The 17575-nt window shown below is 42.4% G+C and overlaps 1 protein-coding gene across 1 annotated transcript in view; it reads left to right on the top strand.

Annotated features, from left to right (window-relative positions):
* PINX1 (PIN2 (TERF1) interacting telomerase inhibitor 1) overlaps positions 1-17575 on the top strand; it is a 268784-nt gene that overhangs the window by 33957 nt on the left and 217252 nt on the right. The window contains exon 4 of the mRNA XM_030195563.1: positions 1682-1751. Coding sequence (XP_030051423.1) covers positions 1682-1751 — 70 coding nt within the window. The remainder of the gene's footprint in view (positions 1-1681; positions 1752-17575) is intronic.

The raw sequence follows: 17575 nt of genomic DNA, 5'->3' as shown, positions 1-17575 counted from the left end.
TCCACTCTCCTATTCCTTTTCATCTTTCATCTACTCAGACTTACAGATTTCTACTCTGTCGTCATCTGACACATCTCCTTGCCACCCAGATCTCTTTGGTCTCTCTCGCTTGATTCCACCATTCCCAGAATTTACCTCCACTCTTGTAGCCCAGTATCTCTTCCCTTCTCATCCCCATATCCTGACATCTCCCTGTCCCTTCCACTCCACCCCCACCCCTGTGGTCCAACATCTCTCCTCTCTTCCCTCATTCCCATGGTCTTCTCTGTCTGTCTCTCTCCTCTCATTTGCTCCAGAATCTAGTATCACTTTCTTTCCCCTACTTTAACATGTTTCTTTGTTTATAGAGGTTGCCGATAGTGGTAGCGATTCACTCATGCTATCTGCAGCTGACCTCTGAAGTTTTCCCTCTGATGCAACTTACCTTTTCCATAGGGGCAGAATATGGTAGAGGGAAGGCTTCAGGGTCAGCTGAGGCAGTTTAAGTGAATTGCTTTCAGAAATCCCTCTAAACAAAGACATATGTTAAGGTAGATAGGGGAGGGGGATGAGAGTGGAGACAGGATCAATTGAGGGGGAGTGATGCTAGATTCTGAGACAGATGGGAGGGGGAGAGAGAGACCATGACCCTGTTTGTCTGCTCCCTCCAGCACAAACCCTGACAAGGGTGCTGTCCTACTGGGTGTACTCCTGCCCACCCGGTCTCGCCCATGACTACACATTTGCACCACAGTCTTTTGCTCTCTGTTTTGAAAGCTCTTTTCTGAACAAGAAAGCCAGATACTTTTGCTGGTACTAAAAAAATAAAAATAATTGTTATAAGCTTCCAGGCACCATGGCTGGTTTCCCAGCAGTCTGTGGCCTATGCTGGCAGAATTTTCTGGGAGCAGGACTCGAGGAATGCCACTTTGTTTCCATAGAAGGGTACCTTTTTCAAAAATGACATCTCTTTGCTAACTGGATGTCCCATGGCCTGACTCGAAATATGAGAAATGTGTGTGTCCTTTCTTCAGGATTTTCAGTTATGTCATTGTTACTATTTGGGATGTTGGCTGTTTAGAAGAAGTTAGAGAATGTAAAGGAGATTATGAGAAGGACGATATGAGCTGTCATTAATGATTTAAGGAGTGCAACAACACAGACAGATCTTCAGAAATTAGAGTTTTTAAAAAGTGTCCCTTTTTAGACTCAGCCTGGGTGCTAGAGTTCACTATCTTCAGATTATTGCTTTTAGATCTTCCTGCATGAGATAATAGTAGATTTGTCTCAGCAAGGCAGCAGTCTTCATGTATAAGTGAACCACTGGAAAGTGCCTAATCAGTTTGTTCACTTTTTTCACATGTTGTACATTCAGACAATAACTGATTCTCTTTACATTTTACAGAAGTCAATTAGTCTGGAAAGTGTGCCGCTGTACTTTCAGTGTTAAGTCTTGTAGGGTGTCTTGAGGCAAAGGGTCACTTCTGTAGGGACAGGCCCAAACTGGGAGGTGCTGTTGACAGTCCTGGCTCAACAAAAGAAAAACTGGGAGTAGCTGTTGACAGTCCTGGCCCAACAAGAGAAAAGCTGTTGTTGCTTGTCTTTGCCTTGGTTCATCTCTGTTCTCTTCCTCTTTTAGTGATGCATTGTTGGATTTACAGTTTAGAGGCTTTGTCTTTGATAGATTTAATTCTCTTTATAGGACGGCTGGATAGCACATCAAGATGACTTCAATCAGCTGTTAGCTGAGCTGAATAATTGCCATGGACAAGGTAAAGTGTATACATTCCTTTTAGTTAAAGCCTCATGCCCTGCTGTCTCCTGTTCTTAACCCTCAACCCTTCCCCCTACCCACTTTTTCCAAATTCTATGTATCTGACACTGTTGCAGCTTTCAAACAGGATTTGGAGGTGAAATTGAGCAGGCCCCATCTAGAGCTACAGATGTGTGCCAGCTGTGTGGGATTTCTTGGTGTGGTACAGCGTGCTGCCAATATTTCCATGCATTATGCATCTTATCCCTATCTTTATATTGGCACTTGGACCCTTGGCTACATAGTAAGATATTTCATTATATCTTCGGAACAGCATTAGCATATCTGTGTTATTTGAATGTTCTAATGTGTGCTTATTTGGTATTAAACTGACTTCTTATTTGTTATTTACATTTTCTTCTGTGCTGTCTATTATAGTACTGTTTGTATTGTACAGACATTTTTCATATTTCTGTGTTATGATTGTTCTATAGTGCTGTTAAATGTGTATATTTCTGACACTGTTTCATGTTATCTAATTTCAAACACTATATATCTCACACCAATATATTTTTTGCTGTAAGGGCATGTACAAATTATGAACATTTGAGAGAAAAAGCCTCAGTCAACCCTTGCCAGTTTGTCTATTTATGGTGTTCAGGGTTTCCTATGTCTACAATCAGCATTAAAAAAAAAAACAACCTCCAGTGTAATTTATTTTAATTCCAAAAACTCAATTCTTCTCAAAGAATCATTTAGAGTAAACAATGCTTAACTTTCGTATGTTCAGTTCACCACCGCAACAGTCTGACGGTGGCCAGCGTTTCACATTTTTTTGAATACTCTGGGAACTAACTTCAATGACGCTCTCGCTCGCTCGTGTTAAAAGGGGGGGGGGGCCTCAGGTGAGTATCTAGGCTCCTTAATTTAAAGAAATGTTAGCTGACGTGTCCTGATGCTTTTCCTCTCCCGAGGGGATTGGGGGGGGGGGGAACAGGAAAGAGGGAGTGAGGGAATTAGAAGGGGTATAATGGGAGGGGGTGAAGGGATCATCTTTTCTTCTCCTGATTTTCTTCCTTGATCTAGGATCAGTGTTCCCTCTAAGCAGCGTTTAATGCCAGCTGATTTTTACCGCAAGCTAAAAATGCTAGCGCAGCTTTGTAAAAGACCCCCTTAGCATGCATTTCATGCCTAACTTTGGGTGTGAACATTTACAGCTTCCAAAGGCTGGTGTAAATGCTAGTGCCCAACTCATGACAGTTAGGAGTGCAAATGCAGGTATCCTGTAACATTGCACCTAATTTCTGGGAACACCCCCGACCCTCCTGTGGCCACTTCCCCTTTGACAGACTAGGGAAAATTTCTCCAAAAAGATTTGGTCTATAGTGTATTATAGAAGCTTACCTGCAGATGTCAGTAGAGAGTCATTAAACACATTTTAGTCTGTTGAGCGATGTAATTTTTCTGCTGTGCATTGCCCACATGTTTTAAAGCTCACGAGACCCATGTATTTTATAATATCTACTTTCTGCATGTAAAACATGTTATTCTTTATAATACCTCCTAAACGTGGTAGTGTGTAATCCTTGCACCGATAGTTTTGTCTTTTTTTTACGTAGAGTCGGTGATATGCCACATTTAGGCCACCAGAGGGCACACGTGATAAAGCCATTGGTTAGTGTTCACCCCTATGTTTACAGCTTAGAAGAGGAAGGCACCGATTGCAGGTTTTGATTGTGATTTATTAAGTTGAAAGGGCTTTCAGGGAGTTCAGGGCTCATCCTATGGCTAGAGCTCCAGTTGGCATAGACGAGCTGATCCAGTCTTGATTTACACAACTGCATGTGTGTATTTGTTTAGATTTCTGTATGAAAATCAGAGACTACAAGTCCATACATGTAGTGGGGTAAAACCAGAATGCACCTCCACATTCTCCCCTAGTCCTGGGGGGACTGACTGCAGACACAGCTTCACTAGTGTGGGGGCAGCGTGTGCATTTAGGATATGCAGAACCTGGGTTCTTTCATTAATACTGTGAGACCATGGGTCAGTTTTAGCAAGTAGTTAAAAAGGTGCCGGTAGCAGTACCACTGAGTACCCCCCCCTGAAAAAACCCTCTGATTTTAATGGGAGCCCCTCCCTCCCTATCTGTGGCACTTTGTACTCTACTCCTAAGCTCTTGCGTTGTCAAGATGCCCCTGTAGTTTTCCATTATGACTTAGACATGGCTGTCTTCCCAGATGTTTAATTGATTTTATTTTAGGGGGGAGTTAATATGGTTATGAAAGGGGAGGTTTGACTAGGTGTTTTTGGAATGAGAGGGTAGCTGGAAGGATTGTCATCAAGAGTTCAAGGACATACAGGTTCTTTAAGCTGGTTATCCGGTTTAGTATGGTGGTTGTAATTAGGCATGATAGTATATGAATTATTAAATTTATGGTCATTCTGTTTACTTTGTATTTAATTTTTTATGCCACACTTCAAGCACCAAGTGATGATGAATGAGAAAGGGAAATGGAACTTGATCTACTCCTTTCTGTGTTGTTTTTTTTTCCCCGAACTACATTCAAAGCGGTTTACATAGTATATACAGGTACTTATTTGTACTTGGGACAATGGAGGGTTAAGTGACTTGCCCAGAGTTACAAGGAGCTGTAGTGGCAATCAACCCAGTTCTCCAGGATCAAAGTCCACTGCACTAACCAAGGTTACTCCTTCAACAAGAATACATGCATTATTAAACTAAATATTCACGGGGCTTTGAAATATATGGTGCCTTCGGGCAAGTAATCATACCAAAAGTATAAAACCCATCCTGATTTGTGGCCAAAGGCCTTGAGGATTCTGGGGCTGCAGGAAGGAGTAGAATGTCAGTGGCTAAGTAAGGGACTTGGTTTTATGTTAACAAAAGGGGATTTTATATGTACATTTTTTTTTTAAATTTGATATACTGCCTCTTTCGAGCACAAGTTGAGGAAGTTTACATACAGCGTGAAGGAGTGGACTAGTGGTAAGAGCACTGCTCTTGACATCCAGAAGTGGCTGGTTCAAATCCCACTATTGCTCCTTGTGCAAGTCACTTAACACTCCATTGCCTCAGGTACAAATTTTCCAGTGTACAGCTTTGCATATGTCTAGTAGTGCTATAGAAATGATTAGTAGTAGTAGTAATTGTACAGGTACTTGCACTATCCCTAATGGGCTCACAGTCTAAGTAGTATATTGTACCTGGGGCAATGGAGGACTAAGTGACTTGCCCAGGGTCACATGGAGTTGCAGAGGGAATTGAACCCGGTTGCCCAGGATCTTGACCCACTGCCGACCATTGAGCAGCATTGGGATTTGAACCAAGTTCCCCAGGTCTGCAACCTGTTGCACTAACCATTAGGCCACTCCTCCACTTCCAAAAGTGAACTTGCTGGACAGTTTTTATTTATCTGCTGTCATTTACTGTATTATTGATCACAAATGTGGCCATTAGAATACTAGAAAACTATTATCATGGAACCTTTTGTAACAGTGTTTATTGATATTACTCATTGCATCTCATTTAAATGCTCTTCCCAGTAAGAGCATCCTGTTGTCTCTGGCTGAGTACACTTAAAGCTGACATTGGCACTTAAGTATATGAGGTGTTCCTAGCTTTTGGTATTTTTCGTAGAAGACCCAAGGATTCTCTTGACTCATTCAACTGGTTATTATTGGGCTGCCTGCAGTGCACAGAAGCTCACTGAAATTATTTTCACACCCATCTGTATTAATGTTAACAGAGAGTAACCTGGACTAAAGTAGTTTCCTATTTAAATTCATCTATTAAAGTGTGTAGAAGTTTGGTTTATACCTTTTTCTACATATGAAGTGGTGAATGCAGCTCAGCATCTTGTTTCTGGCACTGGCCAACTCTTTAGTCACTTCGACGTATCTGGCATATCATAGGGAAATGATTGATTCCCTATTGCTTACTACCAGATATAAGAGGTGGTAATGCTTTAAGCAACTTGGCTAATAAGGTAATGGACCTGTTCTTCCAAACCCTTTACTTTAAGCCAGCCATACAATTAGCCTTAACCAGAACTTTAGTTGTATGTTGGGTGAAATAAAAAATACTTTCCTATATTTGCTTTCATATACTACAAATTTAACAGTTCTCATAACTCTACTTTTCTCCATCTATACTTCTTCCCTTGGTGCTCTGATCTCCTGCCATGGTTTTCATTATCACATTTATGCTGATGACTCCCAGATCTACCTCTCCACACCAGAAATTTCAGCAGGAATCCAGGCCCAAGTCTTAGCCTGCCTGTCTGACATTACTGCCTGGATGTCTTGCCAGCATCTGAAACTAAACATGGCCAAGACTGTACTTCTTATCTTTCCCCCTAAACCCACCTCTCCTCTTCCCCCATTCTCTGACTGTGTGGGTAACACTCTCATCCTCTCTGTCTCATCAGCTTGTAACCTCGGGGGGTCATTTTTGACTCCTCTCTCTAGTATGCACATGTCCAACAGACTGCTAAAACCTGTTGTTTCTTTCTCTAACTCATCACCAAGATTTGTCCCTTCCTTTCTGAGCATACTACGAAAACCCTTATCCACATTCTTACCAACTCTCGCTTAGACTATTGCAACTTGCTTTTCACATGTCTCTCACTAAGCCATCTCTCTCCCCTTCAATCTTATATTCCGCCAGTGTTGCTACGCTCATATTAGCCCTTTCAAGTCATTTCATTGGTTTCTATCCGTTTCATATACAGTTCAAACCCCACTTATTGACTTACAAGTCCATTCACTCTGCAGCTCCTTAGAACCATTTATCTCTCCATACACTCTTCCCCGGGAACTCCTGTTCATCAGGTAGATCTCTCTTATCTGTACCCTTCTCTGCCAACTCCAGACTCTATTCCTTTTATCTTGCTGCACCATACTCCTGGAATAAACTTCTTGAATCAGTACGTTAAGTTTCAGCTCTGGCTGTCTTCAAACCTAGGCTAAATGCCCAACTTTTGAGGTTGCTTTTAATTCCTAACCCCTATTCACTTGTTTAGTACCCACATCTGTTTTATTAATCCCACCTTAAGTAATTTCTTTATTCCTTATTTGTCCTGTTTGTCTTGATTAGATTGTAAGCTCTGAGCAAGGACTGCCTCTTACATGTTCAGTGTACAGCTCTGCGTATGTCTAGTAGCGCTATAGAAATAAGTAGTAGTAATAGTATTTCACCCTACTTATGATTTAATAAGGCTTCTATCATATCTGCTGTTTCCTCTCCAAGCTGAGGAGTTCTAAGTTGCTTAATCTTTCTTCATAAGTGAGCCATTCCACCCCCTTTATCATTGCTTATTTTTTATTTTGTTTATGGGTTTTTAAAGTATTTTTTTTAATTTATTTATAGTTATTAACATACATATAACAAGCTAAATCACTTGACAGGCAAATTCTGCTAATACAATATTATAAACCTAAGGAAATGTTTCCCTCAAATAGGGAAGAAGAAGAAAATAATGCAACATTTTTCTATTAGCATTCTTTAAAGTCCACAAAAGGAGTCCAATTTTCCAGCTACTGGAGATAAAGGAAATAAAATAACATACAACTTAAATCGAGAAGGCACACACAGGCACTGTAGTGAGTAAGTCGATTAGGTGATACTCCCCCTTGACAAAGCAGAGCGAAACAGGCACCTGTCGGGTTGTAAGTGCTCACCAATCTGCACAGATAAGTGCTGTGTGCTTAATATATGTATTATGAAAGTAGTAATGGAGTTACAATTGCAAGCATGTTTATGAATTAAGTATAAAAGATAAAGGTAGGTGGGGGGACGAGTCTATGATTAAAAACGTACACGAGCAAAGATTCACTGTTGAGTGAAATTATTTAGCCGTGTTAACATATGAGACTCTACCTCACGTAGAAAACTTACAAAGCTAACTCGTTTGAAATTCTCTGCTATTTTGCATTGGTTTGAGTATTTCTAGGATAAGCAGCATAAAATGTACTATTTTGGGATCTTGCCAGGTGTGTGTAACCTGGATTTGCCACTGTTGGAAACAGGATGCTGGGCTTGATGGACCTTTGGTCTGTCCCAATATGGCAATACTTATTTTCTTATGATATACAACAGTCATAACAAGATATCTAAGTGGTTAACAGTTTTTTAAAAAATAAAATGGGGGGGGGGGGAGCAATTCTAAACTAACAAAAAAAATACAAAATAAGGTGATAGGGAAAAAAATTACAATTCTGGAAAGAAAGGAAGAAGGAGTGGAAAAAAAAAGAACAACAAAGGGTAGCATGCTGTCTATAGCAAATTAAGGACCCAGATTATGGGATATTCTAATAAGTTGTGGAAATGCTTGTGTCAAGATATGGGACAAGGAAAGGTCTGGAAAGGTGGCTCAATCCTAAGGAAAATTATTCCAGAGCATGGGGGCATTAACATTCAAGCAGGTGTGTTTACTACTACTAACAATCATTTCTATAGCGCCACTAGACATATGCAAAGCTGTACACATATGCAGATACTTTGTCCCTAGAGAGCTCACAATCTAAGTTTTTTTTTGTACATGGGGCAGTGGAGGGTTAAGTGACTTGCCCAAGGTCACAAGGAGCTGCAGTGGGAATCGAACCCAGGTCACCAGGATCAAAACCTGCGACACTGTTCATTAGGCTACTCCTCCAGATGTAGTGATAAGAAGGGACAGTGAGAAGATGATGTTGTGAGAAACATATAGTTCAAGGAGTATAGGGAATCAAAGATTGAATAAGAATACTGGTAGACTAGAGTTGGAGGACCAGATAGATATTTAGTTGGAATACAATATCAGATGGATACCCAGTGTTCAGAAATAAATAGAGGTGAAACATGTTCAAATTTCCTTTTATCAAATTAGTGGCAGTAATTTGAATAAGCTGAAGTTTCCTAATCTGGGCAAGCAGCAAACCATGGTATAAAGAGTTGCAGTAGTCTAATTTAGAGGTGACAAGAGTGAGAAAGAGAATCCTAAGAGAGGAAATTTAAAGCATTTGGCAGGTAAACATATCAAGTTAAAAAAGGGAGACCAAAGACTTGGGGGGGGGGAGGGAAAGGAGGCATGAACTGCCTGATAAAAAGGCAGATGAGAGAATTGGGGGGGGGGGGAATAGAAGAATCAATGTCAGATGTAGGGTAGAATGGGAAAACAGAACATAAAGAAACATAAGATGAAATTGAGGCCCGGGGGGGGGGGGGGGGGGGCACTGTTCCTTCTAAGTGAACAGGAGTCCAACTGCATTGCTGCCAGCGGGGCTCTGTTGTTTCTTCAATATTGTGTTTTCAGTCGGGTTCCCTAAAGTCCTGCAGAGCTTGCCTGTCCCTCACTATTAAATATGTGATAGTGAAACAGTATCCCCCACTGACAAGACTTTATACGTGGAAAACTCCCACTCAGCTTAGAGGGAACAGTGATGAGGACGTAGGTGAAAACCAAGAAGAGGGAGGAAATAGTAAAGAGACCAGGACCAACCTAAATAGAAAACTAGACTGATACAGACAAGAAAGGTACCAACATTATTTTCATTTTTTTAGGTAATAAAATGTCAGCTTTTAACATGTGCATTTCTTTGTAATTTGCTCAGTATAAAAGTATAAAATAAAATGCATTTCAATCTTTCTTCACTGTTCCATTGCTCACAGATTTGTGTGCGTGTTTCCTGCTTCCTTTTTTGCCTGTGTATTTGTTTCTAATGCACAGTCTTATTCTTTACCAGGTGATGCTCTGTGTTTTGCACATGTAACCAAGGTGATGGATTCTTATAATCCATAGTAGTCCAGCCTGTCCTCTTTGCTCAGTTGGCGGTGTACTGCAGTTTTTAGAATATTTGCAGTGCTGACTTTTCATAGGTAAAGCTGATACAGTTTGAATTCTTGGACTTGTTGGTGGTATGGTATGGTAAACTTCTGAATGTCTGTGTAAAGTAACACAAAGCCTTGCAAACGGTGTCTGGCAGTGGAGGGCCTTGGAGGGCCTTAGTGTCATATCAATGACAGCAACACAGGAATTTGAATAGAATGTTTGTATGCTGAGTTGTAAAATGACAAATCCCCAAATCAGTCCTCAACAACTGGATATAAATACCAAAACCAAAAATTGCATATAGCACTGAGTTACGAATGGATTCGCTTAAGAGTTGGTGGGAGCGTAATTGTCTCCACCCATGTCCCCTAGAAACAGTTTCTGCAACCAAAGCCACAGAGTCAGGCGACTGTGCAGATTAAGGTTGCACATTAAGTGGGTGCAAAAGAATTGGCTGGCTGTTTCAGAACAGTGACTACACCTTGGATTGCTCTCTGCGTAGAGTTTTGCAAGGACAGATAAGTAACGTTTTCGTATTTAGCTTTTTATGAAGAACTGATCGACACTTTTGATTTAACACATTGGGCACATGAACACAAATAAGCATTTGTTAGTATGGTGCTTCTGAGATCCTAATGAAAGCTCATTCACCTTTTTTGTGGACGTAAGGTGATTTATGATTCTGAAGGTTCCTCATTAAAAATTTAAATTGTTATTTTTAGGGGCATTTCGCTTAAAAGTTTTAATTGAGATTAATCACTACATTAAAACTTTTAGTCTTGCGATTAATCACGCAGCATAGCCAGCAGTCCATTTTGGGGGTGGGGGGGGGCACAGGGGTGGACTACTACTACTTATCATTTCTATAGCGCTACTAGACATACGCAGCGCTGTACACTTGAACATGAAGAGACAGTTCCTGCTCAACAGAACTTACAATCTAATTAGGACAGACAAACAGGACAAACAAGAGATAAGGGAATATTAAGGTGAGGATGATAAAATAAGGGTTCTGAACAAGTGAATAAGGGTTAGGAGTTAAAAGCAGCATCAAAAAGGTGGGCTTTTAGCTTAGATTTGAAGATGGCCAGAGATGGAGCTTGACGTACCGGCTCAGGAAGTCTATTCTAGGCATATGGTGCAGCAAGATAAAAGGAACGGAGTCTGGAGTTAGCGGTGGAGGAGAAGGGTGCAGATAAGAGAGATTTACCCAGTGAACGGAGTTCCCTGGGAGGAATGTAGGGAGAGATGAGAGTGGAGAGGTACTGAGGAGCTGCAGAGTGAATGCACTTATAGGTCAATAAGAGGAGTTTGAACTGTATGCGGAAACGGATAGGAAGCCAGTGAAGTGACTTGAGGAGACGGCTAATATGAGCATAACGACTCATATGCTCATATAGACTGGGAGGGCATGCACTTCCTTTCCCCCTCCACCCCCTACATTAGATATCATACCTTTTGCTGGTGGAGATGCCAAAGCCCTGCCAGTCAAAGAAATCCACTGCCTAAGCAACCCCCTTCTTCCTTGTGCTGCCTCAGGTGCGAGGATATGAGCAGAGTGCCTTCAGCTGCCAATGCTAGTACTCCCTGATCATACTTAGTTCATCCATGAGCTGAGCATGGTTGGGGATTGGAGGCTGGAGGCCTCCCCCCTGACTTTCTCGCTGCTGAGACAGTACGAGGAGGAAGGTGGTGACTCAGGCAGTGGATTTCTTTGCCTGGCAGGGCTTCAGCTACCTTACCAGCCATTGAGCAGGTACTGTAGCTTTGGGGGGGGGGGGCTGGGCCATGGATTAAAGATCCAATTACTCCTCCCTCCTCCAGGTCCAATTCCCTCTCTCTTCCTTCCTCCCCTCCACCCCATTATCTCTCTCTTACTCTCGCCCAACCCCCCCGGGGGTTCTCTTTCAATTCCTTCCCTCTCCCTCCCACACACACACACCCACACACACACGATCTGGCGTCCCTTTCTCCTCTTCCCTTCCAACCTGGTTTACCCTGCCAGCAAATCTTTGGCCCTGCAGCACCAGCAGCAGCTGTACGGAAAGGCTGTCTGTGGCCTGCACCGAAGCAGGATGAGTCAGAGGGAAAGGCCTGCTGCTGGTGCTGCAGGGCCAAAGACTTGCTGGCGAGGTAAACTGGGAAGCCGAAGGTGGGCAGCACACTGTTAATCATTAAGTGCAGTTAAATTTTTAGTAACACATTAATCGCAATTAGCATCTAACCCTAGTTATTTTGTTAATTTTTTAATTTAATCAGTCATTTTTAATATTTTTTATCAGTTCTGTAAAATTTTAGTAGTTGCTGACACACTGGATTTTTTTTGTCTTTTCACAAGTTGTGAAATGAAACATTCTGCTTCTGCTCTGTACCCGTTAGGGAAGTTTATTAATTGATCTGGGAGTGTTCCATGTGAGTGAATAATTATACTTTATGGATTTAATTTACATTAAAAATGTATGTTAGAATAACATTAAGGGCCTCTTTTATCAAGATGCGCTAGTGGTTCCCGTGCAGCAATGCTGACGGAGCCTTTTCAAAGTGAATAGGCTTCGTTGGAATTGCCGCACAAGGAATCACTAGCACAGCTTGATAAAAGAGGTCCTAAATTAAGTTTTAATGGTAGTTTTAGTAGGTGGTTCAAATTATCTGAGGCTGGAATATAATCAAAAGTGGTCAGTCTGAGTGGGGTTTGCATTTCTGGTTCAGGAGCTGATTAATGCCCTACACTGCTTGCTCTCTTCCTATTCTCAGAGGATAAGCAGGCTTACATTCTCATAAGTGGGTAGACGATCCCGCATTGCCCGGGTTGGTAGAATATCTAAGAAAAAAAGGATGAGAGCTTTCTAGTGAGAGCAGCGCTTCAATGTGCATGCGCTAGTACCCACCCACAGTGCGACTGCAGCTCTCAGCTTTGTTTTCTCCACGTGAGAAGTGGCGGTTCTTCTCATTGCTCTTCACACGCCTGGGAGAGCTAATTTTTCATGTCTTCGGCAGTGTTTTTGTTCCTGCTTTCTTTATTTCTTTGTTTTTATTTTTTCTCATTATTTAAAAAAAAAAAAAAGAAGAAGAAAAGAGTCCCTTATTTTTCTTAGCTTTTGGCTTGCGTTTGTTTCTTTTGTTTTTTGGCGTGGGTCGCTTGGACGGGTCTCTTGTTTTCGTGCCTTCTACCCTCTTTTCAGGCACAATCATGACTCTTAATTTTGCTGAAGCCATTTTTCCTTCCATGTCATCGAAAACTCCTAGTTGCTTCAAACGTTGTACCCGATGCAACCGGACCATCTCGGGTACTGACACACATTCTTGGTGTATCCAGTGCCTCGGTCCCGACCATAGCCTGGCAAATTGTGTCCTTTGGCTTCATATGAAGAAAAGGACCCAAATTGCCCAAGAGGCTGAATGCAAGAAACTTTTTGGAGCACAGTCCGGTTCTTCGGCATTGGCATCGAGGTCACCAACGTAGAGTAAGGCACCGGTTATCGGGAGTCACCCGGGTCTTGCTGGCTTCCAGGAAAGATTCCACTAAGAGGTGTTCTTCTTTTAAATGGAGGATGTTTACCGTCTGGTGTGACAGCAAGGCCATAGAATCCCTTCCTTGTCCTACACAGACCCTGCTTGAATACCTTCTACACTTATCAGAGTCTGGTCTCAAGACCAACTCCATAAGGGTCCACCTTAGTGCAATTAGTGCTTATCATCAGTGTGTAGAAGGTAAGCCTATCTCTGGACAGCCTTTAGTTGTTCGCTTCATGAGTGGTTTGCTTTTGTCAAAGCCCCCTGTCAAACCTCCACCAGTGTCACGGGATCTCAATGTCATTCTCACCCAGCTGATGAAAGCTCCGTTTGAGCCACTGAATTCTGCCATCTGAAGTACTTGACCTGGAAGGTCGTTTTCTTGGTGACTTCAGCTCGTAGGGTCAGTGAGCTTCAGGCCTTAGTAGCGGATGCACCTTATACTAAGTTTTATCATAACAGAATAGTCCTCCGCACGCATCCCAAGTTTCTGCCAAAGGTGGTGTCGGAGTTCCATGTGAATCAGTCTATTATCATGCCAACATTCTTTCACCGTCCTCACGCCCATCCTGGTGAAAGCAGCTTGCACACTTTGGACTGCAAGAGAGTGTTGGCCTTTTACATGGAGTGGACAAAGCCCTTCAGACAAATCCGCCTAGTTGTTTTTCTTTTGATCCCAATTGGAGGGGAGTTGCCATTGGTAAACACACCATTTCCAATTGGCTAGCAGATTGCATTTCCTTCGCTTATGCCCAAGCTGGGCTGACTTTGGAGGGTCATGTCACAGCTCATAACGTTAGAGCCATGGCTGCGTCGGTAGCCCACTTGAAATCAGCCTCCATTGAAGAGATTTGCAAAGCTGCGACGTGGTCTTCAGTCCACACATTCACATCTCATTACTACCTTGAGCAGGATACCCGATGCGACAGTCGGTTTAGGCACTAAGTGTTGCATAATCTGTTTGTGATCTAGAATCCAACTCCACCATTCTAGGCCCGTTTTGTTCTGTGCCAGGCTGCACCCTCATCTAGTTGTATATAGTTTCAGGTTAATCTGCGTTGTCCTCACTGTTGTGAGGCTCAATTGACCACTGTTTGTTGTTTTGTGAGCCTGAATGCTAGGCATTCCCCACGTGAGAAATGTAAGCCTGCTTGTCCTCGCAGAAAGCAAACATACTTAGCTGTAGCAGGTATTCTCCAAAGACCACAGGCTTTACATTCTCACAGTCCCACCCATCTCCCCTTGGAGGAGTTTTTTTTCTTCACTTTTTATGTCATTTTTTGCTTTTGTATTAAACTGAGAGGCATGGTTGCACTGCGGGTGGGAAGGCACTTTTGCATCCGCATTGGAGTGCTGCTCATGCTCAAGAAAACTCTTGTCCTTTTTTTCTTTGGTATCCTACCAATCCGGGCAACTCTGGATCGACTACCCACTTGTGAGAATATGAAGCCTGCTGTCCTCGGAGAATACCTGCTACAGGTAGGTATCTTCACTTTATCTGTGAATGGAGCTAGATAGCTGCAACTGGATTCATTGAGCAGTAAGGGAAGGGAGTGAGGGAAGGTGCAGAGTCTGTGTGTGTGCATACTCTTCCAGTTTCTCCTTAATTCACTCAAAATAGCTGTGGTGTTGGCAGTCAACACAGGGCCTTGGGTCTGTGAGTTCAGTCACACATACTGTGCATGGGTTTCCAGTCTTAGCAGCAGGAGCATAGCCAGCCATCTATTTTTGGGAGGGTCCAGGGATGGACTGGGGAGCAGTGCATTTCCTCCTCCTTCCTTCCCCCTGTGTTAAAAATAGTACCTTTGCTGGCGGGGATGCCGAAGCCCCACCAGCCAAAGAGATTAACTGTCAGAACTGCCCCACTCCTCCTCGTGTTGCTGCAGAACAGAAGAAATTGGTGGCATGTCTCTAGCCACCGATGCCAGGACTCTCTGCGCATTATCAGTTTTTGCTTGAACTAAACATGCACAAGGAGCGCCATGTCAGTGGCTGGAAATATGCCACTGACTTCCTCTGTCCTACAACAGTACAAGGAGGAGGGGTGGTTCGGGCAGGGAATCTCTTTGACTGGAGGGGCAGTTTTGGAGGGGGCCTGAACCCAAAGTGGAGAGGGGATGGTCCAGGCCTCGGGCCCCCTGAGGCTAAACCACTGCTTAGTAGGAAGCCCATGCAGGAGGAGGGGTAAGGGTCTGTGAACCTTCACTGGCTCACAGGCTCTATGATGACTGCCACTACTGTGTAATTGCAATACAACAGAGAGGCAGCGATCTGCAAACAACTGTAGTAAGAAACAACCAGAAGCAGAACAGCAATAGTAAAAAAAAGTGCAATTTATTTAAAACAAAGCACTTGACATGGCTACATTTCGCCTTAACAGGCTGCATCAGAGGTGAGAGCTAAAGAGGATTTTTATGCTTTCCATGAAACCAAATTCCATGCTTAAACAGATTTGGTGCACTTCACATAGAGCAACAGCACTTCCCATTGCCAGCAGGTCAATCTACTATCCCTTCCTCTTCTTAGAGATCATATGTACTTGTCCCAATCTTTTTTTTTTTTTAATTAAACTTTACAATTACATAATACCAGAAATATGCTTGTAATAAATCATCACACAAATTTAAAAGAAAACAATACTCATATATGTCTACTTTATGGAGATCTGATAGAAAAAAGAATGAAAAGAAATTCCCATCATCTACATCAGACAGTATACTTTATTCTTAATGCCTTATCTAACCTGCAAAACATTTCAAACAATAAATTATTCAGTGTTAGTTTTTTTTTCTTTCTCCCACAAAAAATTCTCCAAGTGGGAAGAATCCAGGAAAGTATAAGAATTGCTCCCTAATGTGATTAGAAATTTGCAAGGGAACTTAAGGAAAAAGTAGCTCCCGCAGCCAGGGACCCAGGACCTGAGCTGCAGGAAAGCTTAAAATGTAGTTGAGTAGGTCTAGCCACATCAGGGACTTCCTGATCAAAGAACAGCACATCTCTTTTAGAAAAAATAAGTCTTCAAAATAAGCATCTCATGTTCTTCCTTGTAAAAAGACACCAAAAGGGTTACTCTTTTAGTAATTGGCTCCTATGAGAATTCTAGAAATCTAGATAAGTGTAAGCTGTCTGAGGCAATTATATTACAAGCTCCCTCCCTATCTTCAGACTTTCTAACTCCAGAAGGCAAATGCAGTTTTGCAACCATTGAGTCATAGGTTAACTGCCACACATCTTTCATATAAATCTTAAAGACCTCTAATGGTGCCAAAAAATGTGCCATTGTAAATTTCAGAATATGCAAGTTCTTAGCTCTTAATACATTTTCAAGAGATTCCATTTGAGGATGGGTGGGCAAACTGTCCATAACCATTGTGGCAGTTATAGCAGTAACAGTACCCATTTGAGTTTCAACTTTACCAAGTTGGCAATCTAATTTATTGATCAGTTTAGTTACTGTTTTCCTCTGTGAATCTGGTCAAATTAGAAAGATTGTCCTGAAGAGAGTTCTCAACTTGATTTATATCAAACAAAATGTCTTTCAAAGAAACTTCCTGCAAAGAGCTAAGGGGAGGTGGAACAGCAGAGGGAAGTGAAAGAGAAACCGGAGACGGTATCTTTACTACTTCTTGGAGACTTATACTTGGAGCTTGCTGACCCAAGGAGGTAGAGTTCACAGTAATAACCCCTGTGGTTCCAAGGCAACACCCACTTGAGGGCTGCCCACACCAATAGGAAGAACTTGTTGCTGGGGTTGGGCAAGACCCCTGGGGGAAAAAGACACTCCAGATAAGAAAGAGATACTCAGTCAGCGGTGGTTGAGCAGGCAAGACCTGCTTAAGATGGAAATCCACGGTCCCTGAATAATAGCAAGCTGTGCAGGTCCCTTCTGAACTCCTTTGCATTTCCCCATGGAGAGAAGCAAGGAAACCCACTCCTCAGTTGCGCCAAATGGGTGGGACCTGCCCTTTTGATCATGTGCCAATGGGCACATGCCATGCCAAGGATGCCGCTTTATTCCACTTGGGGACTCACACCAGTAGGGATGTTCTAGTGAGCCTCTCCAATCTCCTGAAGTAGGTAAACAGTTCAGCCTGTCAGATCTCCATCCCAAGCTTTCTTGATATCATACAGTCTTCATCTCAACCACTTCTACCAGGAGGCCATTCCACGCTTCCACCGTCTCTCTTAATAAGTAATGATTCTGATGCTAGGGTCCACTTTGGGGGTCAGCACTCAAGAAAAAGATCAAGGTGTCATTGTAGATAATACGCTGAAATCTTCTGCTCGCTGTGTAGCGGCGGCCAAAAAAGCAAACAGGATGCTATGAATTATTAGGAAAGAGATGGTGAAACTCCAAAAATGCTATAATGCCTTTGTATTGCTCCATAGTGCGTCCGCACCTTGAGTATTGCATTCAGTTTTGGTCACCGTATCTTAAAAAATATATATCGGAATTAGAAAAGGTTCAAAGAAAAGCGACTAAAATGATAAAGGGGAT

The sequence above is a fragment of the Microcaecilia unicolor genome, chromosome 3 (assembly GCF_901765095.1).
Source record: "Microcaecilia unicolor chromosome 3, aMicUni1.1, whole genome shotgun sequence".
Classification (NCBI taxonomy): Eukaryota; Metazoa; Chordata; class Amphibia; order Gymnophiona; family Siphonopidae; genus Microcaecilia; species Microcaecilia unicolor.
Note: the sequence above shows the minus strand (reverse complement) of the source record. Positions and strands in the feature narration are given on the sequence as shown.